Source organism: Galeopterus variegatus, unplaced genomic scaffold (assembly GCF_000696425.1).
Source record: "Galeopterus variegatus unplaced genomic scaffold, G_variegatus-3.0.2 Scaffold733, whole genome shotgun sequence".
NCBI lineage: Eukaryota > Metazoa > Chordata > Mammalia > Dermoptera > Cynocephalidae > Galeopterus > Galeopterus variegatus.
The window spans coordinates 281,706-296,533 of record NW_007726844.1 but is presented as its reverse complement, the minus strand read 5'-3'; the positions used below and the strand labels follow the sequence as shown (position 1 = coordinate 296,533).

The following is a 14,828-nucleotide window of genomic DNA, read 5'->3' as shown; positions in this document are numbered from 1 at the left end:
GGGATCTTAGCTTGGTCAAGTGGATCATTGACTTTGCAGTTTCCTCATGAACTGGTGGCAGGGAGCCAGAAGGCTAGGCAGCTTCCACCCCTGCCTCCCATTGTGAAAGGAGAGGCCCTTCTAAATCTTCCCCTGCCTCGCCCCATAAGGCTTTGCCCCCATTTCCTAAGGCGTGACAGGTACATGTTCAGAGTCCTTTCCAGCACTTTTATTGGTTGCTCCTAATTCTGGTGTGAGCATACCCTCCACAATCTCCGAGTTGGGAGTGGGCCCTCTAGAAGCATCTGGGTTTGGGTTGGATTGCTCAGTGGTTGACCCTTGGCTGGGGAGGGAGTAGAGATGAAGATCGTAGGTTGCAGAACTGACACCTCCATACAGAAAACAGTTCCCACATGTTTGGCTCTTTACTATAATGGAGCTGCACTCTCCATGCCCCCCTGACCCACTCAGTGCTGAGGTCTTCCTTGCTGAGTTGTGTTGGTGAGAAAAGCATCAGATTCTGAGAGCACAAGCTCCATGGTGGGCCCTGGTGTGGGAGAGACACATGGCTTCTCTTCTGAATTCACTAGAGAGAAAAGAAAAAGTGCTGAAGAAACCTCCAAGGTTGGAAGGAGGGTGAAGCTGTAGCCAGTTACCATTCTCTGGGCTCTCCCTCCCTTGTGCCTGCCCTCACCATCCTGTCAACATCCCCGGCGAATGTCACCCCCTTGCTTGCCCGCTGCTCCTGGGAGCCGGTGCTGCTGCCACTCAGGGAGTTCCTTTGTATGATGCCTGGGAGCAGGATGGGGAAGGGAGAGCACTGTGTCAGGGAAGGCGTAGCAGGGTGAGGGGGACTAGTCCCCACAAACCAAGGAGCAGACCACCAGGGCCTGGAAGAAAACCGAGTCGGTAAGGATGGGATCTCAGGGGAAAGATGGAAGGCGGGCAACTGCCATCTCACCAGGGCCTGGGGGCTCAGAGCGCTGCAGGCTGTTGCGGCGGGAGGTGGGGAAGCTGCCCTTGGAGAGGCGGCGCTGGCGGTTAGACAGCATAGCAGCTGGGGCTACAATACCCAGCGGGGGCTGCTTCCCAAGCCGGCTGTACAAGTCCTCAATTTCCTTTTTCTGTAGTGTCTGTAGTGCCTCCACCTCTGATAAGTGCCTAAGGATGCACCAAGCACATGAAAGGACTGGCCACACACTTTGCTCTCCCAAGTTCACCTCTTGCTCCTCCATCCTTCCCAGACTCACTTCTGTCGGAGACTCTGCAGCTCAGCCCAGAACTCCTCGTCCTCCCCACTGCTCTCTGATTCCTCGCTGCTCAGACATAGGCTGCTGTAGGAGTAGTTCATCCACACTGGGCTGGGATGGCTCAGAGGTGGGGGGCTGCCGCCAACTTGGGGTTCCTTCCCTTCATCCCCTTCCACTTTGACTCCAGCCCCCAGGCCTTCAGCTGCACGGTCGCTTTCTGCCAGAGCCTCCCTGGTCTCTGGCCCACCTCCAGCACTATCTTCTGTGTCTGAGCTCTCTGAGGTCAGCTGAGGAGTTGGAGGCTTCAGAGAAGTGGAAAAAGTTGGGGATGTTGGTTGCAGGGGAAGAGGCTCAGCTGGTTCTTTGGATGACGTCACTTGGAAACGCCCAACAAGCTGGGGCTTTCCCTCTGTAGGAGACAAGGAGGGCAGCATGGAGGGAGGGCAAGAAATTGGTAGATATAAAGTGGCTTGGGGATAATGAGCAGGGGAAGGTCAGTGATCAGAGGTCTCACCTTCAGAAATGGGTGCCAGTCTGGCTTCACCCAGGAGTGGCCAAGCAGGATTTCGGGAGGCCTACAAAGTGTGTATCCATGAGGAGGGAAACAACGCAGAATGGAGCCTCCCTAATCATCCCTCTTGGTTTCCTACTCACCTCACTCTCCATCTCAGCTGTGTGAGGTGAAGGGCTCTCATGGGCACAAGGAGTAAGGGGATCCAGAGGGGGCAGGCTAGGTAGGGAACCAGGAAGGGTTGGAGGAGACTGGGAAAGGAGCCCAGGTGAGGGGGACAGCAGGGACTGGGCCACAGTCATCACAGCCAGTGACAAGGCACTAGCCAGAGACAGGAGAGGGGCTGCTGTGGTTGGGGGAAGGGAAGCGGTGGAGGTGCATGGAGGAGAGGACAGGGGATTGAGAGTGAACTGGGAACAACTGGGGGAGAATGTGGGTGGAGAACTGGGGCGGAGACAACTCTGTGGAAACTGAGAGGATGGGATTGGAAACTGGGATGCACTGGAGGAAAATGGAAGTGGTGAACTGGGGGTGTGTGGAGAGGGATTTGAGGAGATCAGAGAAGAAATGGGGGAGAATGGGGAAGGGCTGGGATAACATGGGGGACCTGGGAACATGGGAGTTCCGGGGGAAAATGGGTTTCCAGGAGACATGGGGGTTCCAGGAGAAGGTGGGGAAGTGGAGGAGAAGGCTGCCCAGCTCCCCTGCTCCAGGGAGGTGCTGCTCTGGAGCTCTGCTGGGGAGAAGAGTGTTGAGATTCAATCCCCCATACCCTATACACGTCCCAGGAGCAACCCCATGGGTCAGGATGAGCGGGATAGAACTTGGTACATACCACTGGATGGGCCTGGGAGGGGGCCCCGGAGGGCAGCCAATGGTGCTGGCTCCTCCTGAGGGAGTGAAAGGAACCCAAAGTCACAGTGGGGAGGAGCCAAGTCTTAGAAGGAAGGTTTCAGGCTGGGGTTCTTAAGTTAGGAGTCCATACATGAGTTTCAGGGGACTCAAAATTGTATGTACCAAAATATTTAGGGATAAAGAGGCATTGTGTCTGCAACTTACTCTCAAGTGATTTAGAAAAAAATAATATGTATACGTACAGAGAGAGGGGGAAGAGGAAGAGAATGATAATGTGGCAAATATTAACAATTGGTAAATCTGGGCAAAGTGTATCTAGGAGTTCTTTGTACAATTCTTGCAACTTCTCTCTACAAGTCTGAAATTATTTTAAAATAATGAGTTAAAAGTATGCACTGAACACATTTTTCTAGAACAAGAGTCCATGGCTTTCATCTTGTTCTAAATGGGGTAAGAGCCACTGTTTTAGGGTCCCAGAAATGAAGAGGAGTTAAATCTAAGGTGGCCGTTGAGAGCAGAGAGTAATGAACCCTGGAGCAGAGAGTCCATTCCTGCTGGAGATGTCCAGAGGAGTCTGACCTTGGGTCCTAGTGCATCTTCAGCAGCCTCCACAGGGCATGTATCTCTCTTCAATAGGTTCTCCACTCGCTGGATAATCTCCCGAATCCGGCTTAGGAATCCGTCTTGCTCCGAGGGCAGAATGAATTCATTATACACCTGGCAAGGGTCAATAGGATGGGGAAGGAGGGCTCAGTTATCTCACCCATCCCATCCCCCCTGCTCCTGATTTTTAAAAACCACCCCCTCACACCACTGCTTCTGCAAACCTCCAACCTAAAACAAGGATTTACTAAGTACTTATTGTGTGCCAGGCACTGTGTGGTGTAAGGAGGAATATAGCCTAGAAGAAAGGAGCTAACATTTATGGGATGCATGTACGTATCGTATGTATTACATGTATTATTATAGTTAATATTAACAACTTTCTGGGGTCCATAGAAACATCCGTATTTTAGAGTTAAAATAACCAGTGCTCAAAGAGGTTAAGTTCAGTCTGCCCAAGGTCACAGGATTTGAACCAAGGTCTGTGTAAAGCCAGAGCATGAGTTCTTTCTACTGTTCTCTTACATGCTTTTGAACAAAATTCCTGCCCTCATAGGTTTATAAAGTATACCACACAGGCACGCATGCACACACGCGTACACACACATACACATACATACAGTTAAGTAAAAATAAGGCAATAAATGGTAAATGTCACATTTAAGTCCACAAACACTTATTGAGCACCACTATGTGCCAGGCTAGGTACCGTGGGGAATACAGGAAAGCATGAAACAAGGTCCTGTTCTCAACAAAGCCCAACATCTAGTAGTAGAGACAAGTAGATACATAACATACTACAAGTCAGCCCGTGATAGGTAAGGTGCTTATGAGCAAGGTATAGAAAAAAATGCTATTCCAGGAGGGGGAAAGGGAAGTTGATGTTCAATGGACATAGAGTTTCAGATTTGCAAGATGAACAATTCTGGAGATCTGTTTCACAATGATGTAAATATACATAACACTACTGAACTATACACTTAGCATTATTAAAATGGTAAATTTTATGTTATGTGTTTTTAACCATAATTTTAAAAAATGCTATTCCAAAGAAGGGAGGAGGTCATACCAGCCTGGGGATGGGGGAAAGCTGGGATGGCTTCACAGAGTAAGTCTTTGGAGCTGAACCTTGAAGGAAAAGTAAGAAAAGGTCCCTTTATTGAGGACCTACCATGTGTGGACACTTTTCATACATTATATATTGTATCAGAACATCTTTGCAGGGCCGGCCCGTGGCTCACTCGGGAGAGTGCGGTGCTGATAACACCAAGGCCCCGGGTTCGGATCCCATATACAGATGGCCGGTTCGCTCACTGGGTGAGCGTGGTGCTGACAACACCAAGTCAAGGGTTAAGATCCCCTTACCGGTCATCTTTAAAAAAAAAAAAAAAAAAAAAAAAAAGAACATCTTTGCAAAACAAGTATTATCACTTGCATTTTACTGATGAGCAATGGGAGTTCAGAGAGGTTAAGAAACTTGCCCAAATTCACTGAATTAGTAATTAATAGAGCTAAAACTTGAACTCAGGTATTACATGAAAGCCCACCATTTCCTCTGTTCCACCCTGTCCATCAGAAAGAGAAGAGCAGTCTAGGCAGAAAGAAAAGTGTAATAGCTTTGAGGCATGAAAGGCATGGCACATTCTTGACTTGCTGACTGTGCTGTGAATTTTAAAGGCCATGCTTTGGAATTTGGACTTTAATCTATAATCATAAGTAGCCACTAAAGATTTTGGGGTGAAAAACAAGATCCAAGTTTCAGGAGAACTTTGCTACAGAGGAGTGTAAGGTGGACTGGGTCACTTTGGCTGTGTGGGATCTGAGTGGGCTTGAAAGCCCAGTAGAAATGGCTCTCAGGACGGGCCAGCCCGGTGGCGCACTGGAGAGTGCGCCGCTTGGGAGTGCAGCGGGGCTCCCGCCGAGGGTTCGGATCCCATGTGGAGACCGGTTCCCGCTCACTGGCTGAGTGCGGTGCGGGCGCAACACCAAGGGTTGCAATCCCGTTGCCGGTCAGTAAAAAAGACAAAAAGGAAAAAAAAAATGGCTCTCAGGGTGAGAGATCCCTGAGCAGATGAAGGCAGAGGCAAAAAGGCACCCAGCTTCTTCAGAGGACCATTTGGAAACCAGTGTGGCTGGAGAGAAGAATCTGGAATGGTCAAGTGGCTTGACAGAAGGTGATAAGTCCTGTGTGACAGGTGATATTTGGTCATTGTTCTGGACAGGAGGTAAATGTCATGATGGAGGAGATACTTTAAACAGAGTTCCTGAAGCCTGATGTTTCTCCCATTCCCTTCCCTCCTTTGCCCCAGAAGCTGGCATCTACTACCCCCATCCCACTGAAACTGGTCTCCCACAAAGACCTCCTTGTAACAAGAGCCAGTGTGGTCTTGCCTCAGGCTTCACCCTATGCTACCTCCTTGAAACTCAGTCTTTACTAACATCTTCGTACCTCTCTGGCTGCATCTGTGTCTTTCAATGACCCATTCCCTTCCTTCTCATTCTAGAACTGGTGGTATCCACTGGGGCATACTCTCAAGCGCTCTGTGTCTCTAGCTTTTCAGGCCCATCCCTCTTCACTCTCAGCTCTGTACTGACTACTCTTAAGTCCACCTCTCTCCAGGCCTGTCCAATTCGTATCCCACTGCTGTGGAGGACGTGGTCTTGGCTGTCCCTCCTTCACTCAAGCTCATCATGACCCCTTAAAAAACCTACTTTTATTTCCAACTTCCTCTCCTCCTTGGTGGCCTACTCCCCTTAGTTCCTCCAAGCTACAAGTTGCCCTTGATATTCCCTCTCCCTAACTCCCTATAATATCAACTCAGCAAATATTTATTGAGCATCTACTATGTGCATTGTACTACATCAGTAGGTTACAGGATTACAGAGTAACCTACTGTCCTGAAAGAACCCTCAGATTCACCCCTTCTCTTCCCCCTCCCCCCTGATAATCCACTCGCTCCTTTGTCCACATTTGGCTTCCTGTGTCCACCTCCCAGCTGGATTCCCTACCCCTAACCCCCTCCCACATGCCACGGCAGAATGGTTTTCACATGGCGTTCCCACCATGTTACATTCTACCTACCTGTTAAGAACATCTATAATTTGGGCCCGCTCTACCTGCTCAGACTTACTTCCTACAATTCTAGAGGAATGCTTACTTCCAATGAAAGTAATTTCCTCATGAAATCTTCCAGCCCCATATTCCATGTACTCCCTACTTGGAAAGCCTTTGTTTATGCTGTACCTCCAGGTAGACATGCCCTTTCCACCCCTCAGTGTCTTTCTTACCCATCTGCTAAGACCTTGGGTAAGTCCCACTCCTTCCCCTTGCTGCCACCAACTCATCCGCTCCTAACAGCCACAGTGTCACATGTCTAGCATGTGCTTCACACACAGCACTTGTGTGTAGCAGGTCTGTGTTAGCCTCAAAGTTCTCCAGCTGAGGAGCCAAACCTCACTGGATGAACAGAAATCTCCCCTGAAGCAAGGGGTGAAATGTCTTTGGTGTCACTGTGCTGAATGCCAACCAGTGCTTTAAAAGCCCTTGCTGTAGGTTTCAGCCTCAGGGGATTTCAGCACCAGCAGACATCAGGAGGGAGACTCTGGTCCCACATCCAAACACGTTGTCTTCATCTCTCTTCCCCTCACCATGGCAGCTGCAATCTCTTCTGGACTGTCCCCATCCAGATCAAATCGGAAGGTCACCATCTTGCTGTTGTGGGTCTGTAGCTGGCACTCAACCACTCTGTCATTCTGGTCTGAGACCTTCAGATTCAAAGTCAGCAGAGGAGAGGAGGTCAAGACCTCTGTCTTGATCGTGTATCCCCACCCTACTCCAACCATGTGACAGTGGCCAGACTGGACTTGAAGACAAATAGTCTCCACCCCCCACATCCGGTATTAGAAACTAGACTGGCTGCCTCTTGGGCACCTGTCACACACTGCTACTCTTCTTTTCTGGCTGACCTCCTACATCACCCTGACAGTTCCCTTCTGGCCCTGTAGGTTATTCTCCATCTCCTGTGCTCCATCCTTACACTAGTGACCCGCAGCCGGGATCGAGGTCTGCGCCGGAGATTCCTCCCTGGTAATCTTCTCATCTGTCCCATCCCTTCTCCCACATCACTAAGGCCTGATGCTGCATCTGAGGCATAGCTGAAAAAGGGAAAGGAGGATAGGAGTGTCAGAGTAGACACTGGGACCCCAGAGCTCCATATGTCTCACCTTGACACCCAAACTCATACCAGAACATACCTGTCCCCAGGGGAAAAGTCACTGCCAGGGCCAGAACATGGAATGGATAGGGCAAAAGCCTGAAATAGGATAAGGGTTCATGAGGTCAGGGGAAGATAACTGTTGGGATCCAGGGATTTGGTGTCAAGGATGCTGGGAGGATTCTAGGGAGATGGAATTGGGGAAGATGAAGACAGGAGTGGTGGATTTCCAGGGACATGGGGCCAGGTCATGGGGTTGGGTTTCAGAAGGAGGGAGAAAGGTCGTAGGATTGGAATGGCTGGGAACCCCCCATTGAACCCTCTCTCACTGAAGGCAGGCAGAGATGGGACTCAGCAGGGCTGGATGGAACCCCCCCAGGGGGTTGAAGGGCAGGATCTGAAGCATCCAGGAAGCCGGAGGAGCTGAGGTAGCCATCAGTCTCACAATCCGCTGGTGAGGGGGAAGAGAGGGGATCAAAAAGGGAGATAAAGGGGAGCAGTAGCAGAAGAGGGGGCCTGCCTGAATAAGGAGGGGCCTGGGGCTGTGGGAGAGTTCTTTCCCAGGGGAGCTTCATGCCTAGAGGTGGAAGGCAGAGTAAGTGACAGTGCTGCTGGGTTGAACTTCGGGGGGGGGGGCAAAGGCCAAATGTTCTGGGACCTAGGTCCCAAGGTCAGGGGTTACTTACAGGTGGTAGATGAGTAGCTGGCATGGCGGAAGAGGAAGGGCTGGTGCTGGTCTGCCTCTGGCTCCTCAGGCTCAGGGGGAAAGACATTGGGGGGCCCAGGAGCCATGGGTATGGTTGTTGGTGGAGGTCCTGGCTCAGGTGGGAGAACCTCCAACTCCCTAGCTTTGCGTAGCTTCTCACGCTTTCGCTGGATGGCAGCAACCCGTTCACGCACTGCACGGGCCACTGGCTGGTAATCAGCTTCACAGACCAAGCCCAGGGCCACCTGGAGTTAGGAAGGGGAGCACCACAGTTTGGGACCCTCCTCAAAGATCCATCAGGACACTTTTTGGGGGCCTCCAGGATAAGGAAGGAAGGGAACCTACATGTATTGACTACCCACTTTGTTAACTGGAAACTGCTTACATTGTCATCATTAAATCTTCCCAATAACCTTGTGAGATAGGTCTTATCAGCCCCATTTTAGAGATAAGTGAACTAGGTGACGAATTCATGGTTATACAGTAAGTCAGTGGTTATCAATTGGGGGGAGGGAGGATTTGGCAATATACAGAGACATTTTTAGTTGTTACAACTGGAGGGTAGATTCTTCTCAACATCCTACAATTCACAGGACAGTCCCCCAGACAAAAATGTCAATAGTGCCAAGGTCAAGAATCCCTTGTAAGTAAACGGATTAGGATTTGATCTCAGGTCAGGCTGGTTTGTGCTATGGAGACCTGCTCTTATGCCACATTTAAAACACAACCTCAGGGCCGGCCTGTGGCTCACTCGGTAGAGTGCGGTGCTGATAACACCAAGGCCACGGGTTCGGATCCCATATAGGGATGGCCGGTTCGCTCACTGGCTGAGCATGGTGCTGACAACACCAAGTCGAGGGTTAAGATCCCCTTACCGGTCATCTTTTTTAAAAAAAATAAAAATAAAACACAACCTCAGATTCCTGACCCACCATGGATGATCGCGCCCTTGCAACTGCCGTTTCTCTATTGAGAATCCCATACTTCCTCCCCCCACCCCAGGCCTTCCTAAACACACCCCAAGCTTCTAACCCCCGCATCTTCTACCTCAATCTATGCCTTTCTTCTTCCATCAGCAACTGTTCATCATCTTATTCATTTAAACCACAAGCTTTGCTGGGGGAGTAAAGGAGGTGGAGCAGGGTAATCTGACTTAAAATTTGGACCACTTACTTACTTGGGACCTTAGACAAGATATTCAATCTCTCTGAGCTTCGGTTTCCTCATCAAAATTGGGATAAAATTACCCTCCATGCAGGGTTGGTAGCAAGGATCAAATGCGTGCGAAAGGGCTTTGAGCCATGTAGAGATGTGGGCTATTATTGAGTTCCTACCATATGCCAAGCACTGCCAGGGATAGAACAATAAATAAAACACAGTCTCCGCCCTAAAGGAGCTTATAGTCTAGTGGAGGAGAAAGACAAGAATGTTTCCAGGTACAGCACAAGGCTGATGTTGGTGGGAGGACCTGCTGAATTGGAAAGCATCATTTAATTTTGCTTCTAGAGGCGAAGTCTTCCTGAAATGTATGGTTCTGAGCATGGAGGAAGAAAGAGAAAAAGAACAAGCGGTGGGGGCTAGAAGGAAAGAGAAAAAATAGATAAATTGGCGAGAAGGCCATTCCAGGAAAAACGGATCAGCAGGAGTTAAAGCAGGGAGATTGGAGGACCAGGGCTTGATCTGGAAAGGAACACTGTGTGCGTGCGGGTAGGTTAGGGTGGAAGAGACAGGGAGACGCCTGCGGGAGATGCTGAGAGGAGTGGATCGGGACCCTCAGGCCGATGCCCGCACGCTCTTCACATGCGCAGACACAGCACAGCCTGTCCTCTGCTCACCATCTCTTGCGCCACCTCCTCGGCCGCGTCCCGGCCCAGCTGGAACAGGAACTCGATGGCCTGGTTGTCCCGTGGGCGCCCCCCGCGCCGGGCGTCCTCCATGCGCAGCCAGAGCTTGAGGTCGGGCTTCTCGCCGTCGTCCTCCTCCGCCAGCTCCACGTGCACGCCGCGCTCCTCGCGGAAGAAGGCGTGGGCCAGGAGGTCCTGGATGGTGAACCTGGGGGCGGCGCGGCTGTGAGCCGAGCCCGCCGCCGCCGCGCCCCTGCTCCACCCCGGCTCTGCCCCTTCACTCCACCTCTCGTTCTTATCCGTGCGGATGCAGCCTTCGATGATCTCCTTCACCTCGGGCATCTTCACCTTGTAGAAGCTGTTCGGCTTTGTGCCCTGCGGGAGAGGGTCGCGTGACTCCTGCGGCCCTCTGCGCCCCAGCGCTCGGCTTGCCACTCCTACCGCACCCCTCAACCCCACCCCTGCCCGAGGCAGTAGAGCCTGCAGTGGGCAAAGCATGGCGACTGCTACCGGAAGATTTCATTTCAAGTCCCAGTCCCCACACATATCGACAGTGTGACCTTGAACAAACCTCCCGCTGACTCTGTTTTCTCATTTGTAAAACGCAGGGCGGAACATTCGCCCGGCTCACCTCGCGGGCAGCTGCAAGGATCGGATGGGAGATAAGATGCAAAGTCGTCTGTATACTCTTGGGAGCGCGACACACATTATTATTTCTAAATAGTCTTTACTGGAGCGGGGCGTGTGTGCGTCCAGTATGCCTCAGTGTTCACCAAGGCATCTTTGTGTCTAGCCTGTTTTCGGTAAGGGATAGGGCATTGACCCTGGACTGGCTGGGGCGGGGAATGGGAAGGGCACCTGGAATTCCGTCTCCCCCCCCCTCCCCCCTTCTCACCGAGGTGACCTTGCGGTAGATCTGGGCGGCATTCTGGCACTCGGAGTACGGGTACTCGGAAGTAGCCATCTCCAGCATGCACATGCCAAACGCATACACGTCCACGGCCTCGTCGTACTTTTCTTCGTACATCTCCGGGGCCATGAACTCCGGGGTGCCTGCGGGGATCAGGCTGCTGAGCCTGCCTTCTGGCCTCGTCGCTCCACTGGGGCGTACTCTAGGCTAGTAGGCAGCCAAAGGGCAACCCCAGGAGTTCTGGAGTGCCAGTGACCGACCCTTGCCCGCAGTGGGAAGGTGGTGGGGATGCCATAGTCTCCCCAGCTCCCCTACGGTCTTCGAGGGCCCTGCTGCGGGGAGCAGATCCCCGGATTCTCTTCTGACGTGGGGGAGGTAGGAATGGCAAGGACCCTCCTGGAGAGACGCACCAATGACGCTTTTGGCAAAGGAGGCGCGCTTGAGCGTGGCCAGGCCCAGATCCCCGATTTTGACGGAGCCCGTAGGGCCGGTGATAAAGACGTTGTCGCACTTGAGATCCCGGTGCAGGATGGGGGGAACCCGGGAGTGAAGGAAGTGAAGCCCTCGCAGGATTTGGCGGCTCCAGCGCTGAAGGACTCGCGGCTTCATCTCGCGGAACCGCCTCAGATACCTGGGGGAGGGCGCACAGCCAGGGTCGTGGCGGGGGACCGACACTGGGAAGTGCCGCCTCGCCCCAACCGTGCCCACGCCTCCACGTCTTCTGCCAGCCATCTCCTAGCCTAGGTCCGCGCCGGGCCCCCGGGGAAGATAGTCAGACATAAGGTGACAAAACGGGTCGGGTGGTCAATGCACGGACAGGGTTGCAGCTGAGGTGCTGAGCAAGCGCCGGAAGGGATGACTAACCGTCCCAAGCGTGGGGACGGCTTCACAGGGGAAATAACTTTGGCGTTGCGTCCTGAAGGATGAGTAGAGGTTCAAGGGTGAAAAGGGGAAGGGATGGAGAATTTTCAGGCAGGCAGGACACCCTGCTCAGAAGCACGAAGACAGCAAGGGACAGGGCAGGGTGGGAGGAGATGCTGGGAATTTGGTTTGTCAGGAACTTAGGCTGAAGATGACACTGATCCTAAGGGCCGCGTGAGCAGTTTAGCCAATGTGGACTTTATCCCGAGGGCATGCAAGACCTTGAAGGGGTTTTAAGGAGGAGAGTAACGAGTTCAGATCTGCCACTGGAAAAGATCCTCCAAGCTGCAGGAAGATAGAATAGCTTGGAGGGGTGGCAGAGGGCAGGAGGGTCCTTTATAGGGGGCTGCTACAGGGCTCCAGACTAGTGAGGTGGCAGCAAGGTGTGGGCACGGGTGTGGCACCGAAAGCCAAGTGGGGAGATGTTAAGGAGGAACTTGGAAACAGACTGATGGGAGGGAGGCAGAGTGGGGAGAGAGGAGGACTCTGGGGAGATTTTTGAATGGAGTGCTGGGTGGACATTGCCATTCACGGAGGCAGGGACACAGGCCGGTTGGGTGGGTGGGAGATGGTAAGCCTGGTTTTAGATCTAGATGTAGAGAGTTTGAGGAGCCTGGGAAAAGTTCAGGAAGCAGTTGGGGACACATACGAGCCCCCGCCCCACCAGGTGCAGAACTCACGTCTTGAGTGTGCCTGAGGTCATGAGTTCCGTGACCAGAACGATGCAAACCTGGCCCCTCAGCACTGACTTCCATGAGTCGTAGAAGCGGACGATGTTGGGGTGCTGCAGCCCCTTCAGCATCTCCACTTCCTCAGAGAAGCGCTGCCGCTCAGCTCGAGACAGTTTACGAGTCTGTGGGATGAGGGACGGGGGTCACCTCAGTCCCAGGACCCCCACAGAGAGGATGATGGAGCCCCTGGAGCAGGGCTGGGGGAAAAGGTGAGGGTTGGAGACCACAGATGGGGTCGGGTTGGTGGGACTGCTCACCCAACTGGCTGCAGACCCCAAACTCTGGGTAGGTCCCCTTGGGCTGCTCCAAGGAAACACCCATCCTGAACCTGGGGCAGCCCCCTGGACCCCCCGCTGGACATAAGCGCCTTTGTGCAGTCAGGTCTGGGAGCCCTGAGCTCAATAGCGCCTTTGTCCCGCCCAGGCAAGCCGTGGGGCGGGAGGGGGTGCCCCAGGGCTGGCAGTGGGCGGGCAGGCAGCAGGCAGGCAGCAGGCAGGCAGCAGGCAGGCCTTGGGCAGGGAATAGGGGCCTGCAAGGGGGTTGGCCCCTCAAACTGGGAACTGCTAGATCCAGATAGAAGGAGGGAGGGCTGTGCAGGGAGGTACAGAAAAAAAGATCCAGGAACAGGTGCCAGGAGACCGCCCCCCTCCTCCCACCCCCCCACTTTGGCCGCCTCTCCTTGCCTGGCCTAGAGCCTGGGGTGAGGCACTGGCAAGTGCAAGGGGAGAGCCTCATGCCAGGGCCAAAGTGGAGGGACCCTTCCCCCCCAGGCTGTCCCCCAATCTGAATCCGAAGCTTGGGGCCCAGAGTTGACTGAGTTCTCCCTACCCATATGTAGAGTGGGAACAATGGGAGGAAAGTCCTGTGGACCAACATCCCTCTAAAACCCATGGGCTCAGTGCCTTTGCGTCTGGGGAGAGCCCAGGTAGGCAGTAGGATGAGGAGGACTGGACTAAGGCCAGGGCTGGAGCTCCCTGTCCCCACCTCCCTGCAGCTGTAGGGAATTCCAGAAGACTGAGTGCTCCAGAAGGGGCCTATGAGGGCCCCACTCTGCCACAACTGCCCTAGATCTTCTGGAAGTGGAGAAGACCCTGGCCCAGCTCCTGACCTCCCGAATCCCAGCTTCCTGGTCTGCAAAGAAGTGGGGGGAGGAGGGAAGAGCAAGAGGACTAGGGTCATAACTGAGGGTCTCAGGACATAGGGGAAAGGGAGAGGAAAAGATAGTGGGTACCACTGCAGAAAACTGGTGGGGCCAGCCCTCCCCAGATTGAACTGGTTCCCCCACCCAATTTCCTATCCTGTTTTCCAGCTCTTAGGGGTGAATATGAAGACAATAAAGTGAGAATGTCCATGCCCATAGGCGAGCCACTATACACCACATGCCTCAGTTTCTCCTTCTGCAGCCCACAGTCAGCCAGAGATCATCAAGGCAAGGAGAGCAGGGGTGTCTGGACATTTAACAGGAAAATACATCCTTCCCTTGATGCTGTCCCCCCTTCCCGTCTCCCATCCCAAGACCTCCAAAAGGTCCCATCCCGAGGTGCCACCGAGGGGGCACTCAGCCACACCTGCAGCTCACACCAGGCCACCTCCACCGTGGTGTCGGTGTCTAGCCCTCGATACACTGTCTTGAAGGAGCCACGTCCAATCTCGATATCAAACTTGAGGTATCGGCCGTCTGGGGACGTTGCCACAGCCTGGGTCTCCGTGTCCTCCTTTTCTTCCTGCTCCCGCTGCCGCTCCCGGGCTGCGGTTTCGGGGGCCCTCGGCGCCTCTCCGGACCCCGTGAGTCCTGGAAGCACGGAATCTGCAGCGCTCGCAGGGGCTCCCCCGGTCCATGTGCCCTCCGGGCGCTCTTCGGAGCAAGGCGGTGGGCTCCTCGCGGGGCCGGGACCGGCGGAGTCCAGAGGATAGGGGGGTTCCGGAACGGATGAGGTTGGCTGGGACCAAGAGCTGAGCAGCCCCAAGTCTACTGAGCTGCGGCGGCTGAGACGAGAAGAGCGCGGCCGGGGCTCAGCCCTCCCGGAGAAACGGCGCGCTCGGCGAATAGGGGGCCCGAGGCGGGGCGGCCCCGCGGTGGTGAGAGGCGGCGGAGGCCGCAGGGCCAGGTCGGCCTCGGTCTGGGACATGGGGACCGTGGTCTCTGTGTTCGTGGGTGCCAGCATGGGGAAGGGCCGGGCGCCGCAGGACGGAAAGCCAGACGGCCAAAGAGAGGGTCTGACAGGCTCACCGGCTGGCTGCGCAGAGCTCTGGATGAGCGGCCCCGAGATCGCCTGTCCCACAGCCCCGCCCCCGACCCGCCTC

The 14,828-nt window shown here is 53.9% G+C and overlaps 1 protein-coding gene across 2 annotated transcripts; it reads right to left on the bottom strand.

Annotated features, from left to right (window-relative positions):
* Positions 1-192: 192 nt before the first annotated feature.
* Positions 193-14,742, bottom strand: WNK4 (WNK lysine deficient protein kinase 4). Of its 2 annotated transcripts, XM_008571896.1 has the most exons (19): positions 14,093-14,742; positions 12,474-12,646; positions 11,283-11,503; positions 10,858-11,015; positions 10,249-10,337; positions 9,954-10,170; positions 8,099-8,363; positions 7,742-7,863; positions 7,453-7,511; positions 7,236-7,353; positions 6,847-6,963; positions 3,175-3,312; positions 2,576-2,630; positions 1,884-2,476; positions 1,744-1,804; positions 1,230-1,638; positions 941-1,140; positions 674-771; positions 193-565 (listed from the first exon to the last, which is right to left on the bottom strand). In XM_008571896.1, the coding sequence occupies exons 1-19, from the start codon at positions 14,687-14,689 to the stop codon at positions 563-565; spliced, it is 3,693 nt and encodes a 1,230-aa protein (XP_008570118.1). In that variant the 5' UTR covers positions 14,690-14,742; the 3' UTR covers positions 193-562. The 2 variants fall into 2 exon arrangements, with proteins under 2 accessions (XP_008570118.1, XP_008570117.1); XM_008571895.1 differs by lacking the exon at positions 193-565 and having other exon boundaries at positions 578-771; positions 14,093-14,689.
* Between the last annotated feature and the right edge of the window lie 86 nt (positions 14,743-14,828).